The sequence below is a fragment of the Atta cephalotes genome (genome assembly GCF_000143395.1).
Source record: "Atta cephalotes unplaced genomic scaffold scaffold00032, whole genome shotgun sequence".
NCBI classification, from domain to species: domain Eukaryota; kingdom Metazoa; phylum Arthropoda; class Insecta; order Hymenoptera; family Formicidae; genus Atta; species Atta cephalotes.
Genome location: NW_012130096.1, coordinates 1233970 through 1238036, shown reverse-complemented (window position 1 = coordinate 1238036; position 4067 = coordinate 1233970). Strand labels below are relative to the sequence as shown.

Below are 4067 nucleotides of genomic sequence, written 5' to 3'. Positions count from 1 at the left end.
ATATATATATATATATATACACACACACACACACACACACACACACACACACACACACACACACACACACACACACACACACAACATACACACACACAAATCATTTTTGCATAAATTTTTAATATTTTCAAATAGCAATAACTTAGTGAAAAATCATCGTAGCGAGATGTTTTATAAAGCCTTTTAAAGCTTGAAATCTCTACTATTCAGATCAGTATTTTAGAAAACAGTTTTACTGATATTTTATGAAATTACATATACATAAAAATCTCAAAATTTTTTATAAAATTTGCGAAGTTTCACGGCGCCAATTAAAAATTGCGCACAAATAGAGGTCATTACAATCGAAAGAACAAATCTTTATCTTTAATTTACTTCTTTTTATAGATCTCTATATGATTTTTTATCATTGAATTATTCAACATTGAAGCAAAAAAGTCATTTTTAAATAACTTTAATTAATTTTAACGTTAAATAACTCGACAAAAAAATTGTACAGAGATCTATAAAAAAGCAAAAAGGTAAAGATTCACTTTTTTGAAAGCTGTAAACCCATTTGTGTGCGCCAATTTTTAATTGACGCCATGGAACTTCGCAAATTTCGTAAAAATTTTGAAAATTTATGCATCTTCGGTTATGTTTATGTAACTTTACATAATATCAATACGACCATTTTTTTAAAGTACCGATATGAGAAATAGAGATTTCAAGCTTTACAAGGTTTTTTTAAACATCTCGCTACGATGATTTTTTACTGAGTTATTGCTATTTGAAAATATTAAAAATTTGTGCAAAAATTTAGTGGCCCATTTTTTTGCATGTGAGTGTTATTATATAAGTACTTTTATATAAGTACTTTTATTAATATACCTTCAATTCATGTATGTATTCGTCGATATCTTCATTGCCTCTTTTTTTATCTCCATATAAGCAATAGAGATCAAATTTCTTAATTAATATGTCTATATCTATCGCGTTTTTATCTTCTTCATAGAAATGAAATGTTCTATGAATCTCTTGACCTATGGGACCCATACGATTTAAAAGCATGAAACCCCACATTTGTTTTTTGTCTTCAACTTTGTCAATATTCTTTAAATAAGCAAAGAAATCATTTTTCCATGAAAACCAGATTCTAACAAACTCATCTTTTGTAGCAAAGATAGTAGGTGGTGCTATCACAGTTGTGATTGTAGATTCGTTTCCATTAGATAATTCTGCTTGTTCACTGTTTACAAGTTCTGCCTGTTGACTAGAAGAACCACCTAAAGATGTTATTTATAAGTTTTATTACACAAAAAAAATATTACACAATCAAATATTATGTCTTATGTGTATAATTACCCATTTTTTTTTATAATCGAATATAATATAATTCGAATATTTAATTTAAAATTTAGATATTTCGATAATAAATTTTTTGCAAAGAAATTGAACTGCAGACACAGATATTTTTATATAAATTAACACTTAATGGAGAAAGAAAAATGAAGATTATTTTAACAGCACATACAATTTTACAACGATGTTTCACTAGATTACTAATAATCTGCACAATTATATTTCATATTATCCAGTAAATAATATATTATAATATTCTTGAAACTATAAAATTGTTGTTTGTTGGCGCGTCGCAATATGTTAAAGTTCTTTCTCGTTAAACTTCAAATGCATTAATAATGCAATAAATACATCAATTTAATAAAGGTCAGCTATCAAATGTGTTATCTTTACTATGATAAGTATAGATAAATGATGGAAGAATAAGATAATTATTTTTTTACAAGCTAAAAAATATGTGAGTAAAAAATATGAATCCCCTAATATTTATCAAAGATCGCACGTGATTTGTGGGATCGTCGAATTATCTTTGAATAATTGTAAAATATTGATATTAATAATATTGATACGAATGAGGCTAGCTGCCAAGTTGATTGTGTATTTTAAAATGAGATGAAAAGTGATCAAATTCACTATAGAATATTTTATTACTATAGAATTAATTATAATTTTATTGATCAGTATACCTGGTGGATTTTGCTCATTTTTAATTTATTTTTAGTATTGGCTGTTGTTAGCACGAATACAGCCATTTTCGATATTATTTTATTGACAGTTTCATATTCAAATAGATGTTAAAAATGCATATAAATATAAACAATAATATAATATAATGTAATATAATAAAGTATAATGTAATAAAGGTCATTCAAAAGGTATTTCAAAATTGACTGCCTATACTGAAAATTTATAGTGTACATGACGTAAACTGTAGCATTTTCAATGCTAACAGTAAATTTGAAAACAGCCATAATATAATATATGAAATAATATAGGAATGTGAATGTTGCAAAAAATTGATGCACTGGACCCCTATTCTTGAAAAGAAACGAAAGTTTAGAAAAATAATACGTTACATATGCTATAGTATTTCCCTAGTTTTTCGTATGAGATATTTTTCAAGAATAAGGTAGTATGTTTTTCACAGATTTTTTTTACAAAAAAAGCCCTCTCATGTTTTTCTCTGCTATTGGTAAAATTGGGGAAATCACTAAAAAAACAAATATTTTAATTCGAATTTGGATTGGTGATACGCATGGTAGTAAATGGCTGCGTTCAAAGAACTCAATTGAGTGAACACTCGCTGTTATTGGTGTATTCTTTTATCATACAGCATTTTGGATCAATCAGTATTTTAGATCTGAAAGAATACATCAATAGCAACAAGCGCTCACTCAACTGTTGAGTCCGCTGAACGCAGCCCATGTGTACAATTTGTAAATAGTGCAACATATTAACTAACACGCAATTTTTTCATCATATTTTACGATGATAGAATTATTTTCGAGACATGTGATATTGCCATCAAACATTCGCAATTGCGTCTGGAATTATACAATAAGACAATTTAGCGATTTTGTAAAAGTAGTCGAAGTTGGACCTCGAGATGGATTACAAAATGAGAAAAAAATACTGCCTACCAAAGTCAAAGTCAATTTTATTAATAAACTGTCAGCTACCGGATTGAGAAGCATCGAAGTTACCAGCTTCGTATCTCCAAAATGGATTCCTCAGATGGCAGACAATCAGCAGGTCTTTCAACAAATTGAAAAACGAAGCGATGTATCTTATCCAGTACTAGTACCAAATCTGAAAGGCTTAGAGAGTGCTATTGCAACAGATGTGAAAGAAATCGCTGTATTTGGTGCAGCGTCAGAAACCTTTTCCAAAACTAATATCAATTGTTCCATCGAAGAAAGTATAAGAAATTTCAAAGTGGTAGTGGAGGAGGCAAGAAAGCATGGCATCAGAACTCGGGGTTACATATCCTGCATTGTTGGCTGTCCCTACGAAGGTGAAACCAAACCGGCTACCACAGCACATTTAGCTTCGATAATGTTAGATCTTGGATGTTATGAAATTTCTCTGGGTGACACCATAGGTGTAGGGTCTCCAAGGAAGATCAAACGTGTCTTAAATGAACTGTTCCATGTTTCATCAAACGACATGAGTTATTATGCGTTGCACTGTCATGATACTTATGGCCAGGCCTTGATGAACATATACATGGGTCTTGAAAATGATATAAGAGTCTTTGATTCTTCAGTTGCTGGACTTGGTGGATGCCCATATGCCGCTGGTGCTTCAGGAAATGTTGCAACGGAGGATCTACTGTACTTCTTGGAGGGCGAAGGATTGGAAACTGGCGTAGATTTATGTAAAATAGTGGAAATTGGTGATTACATCAGTAAAGAACTAAATAGAACAAACCAGTCAAAGACTGCAGTAGCTATACTTGCCAAAAAGAATTATCAGAAATGCTAATCTATATTTAATGACATTATATTTAAGGATACTTTCTAACATGTACAATTACAAGTTTAGCTATAAAATAGAAAAAATTCTAGGACTTTGAAAATACTGTATTCATTGGCACAATGTTCATCTGTATTTTTTTGCTGGAAAGCATTCTAAGTTTAATAAGTGCAAGGCAAAACCAAAGCATTTTACATTCCAACATGTATATATATATATATATATATATATATATATATATATATATATAT

At 29.7% G+C, this 4067-nt stretch overlaps 1 protein-coding gene across 1 annotated transcript; it reads left to right on the top strand.

Moving 5' to 3' along the window:
• The first annotated feature begins 2829 nt into the window (after positions 1 to 2829).
• LOC105621094 (hydroxymethylglutaryl-CoA lyase, mitochondrial) lies at positions 2830 to 3825 on the top strand. Its single transcript, XM_012202565.1, has one exon. The coding sequence runs from the start codon at positions 2830 to 2832 to the stop codon at positions 3823 to 3825; it is 996 nt and encodes a 331-aa protein (XP_012057955.1).
• The last annotated feature ends 242 nt before the right edge of the window (positions 3826 to 4067 follow it).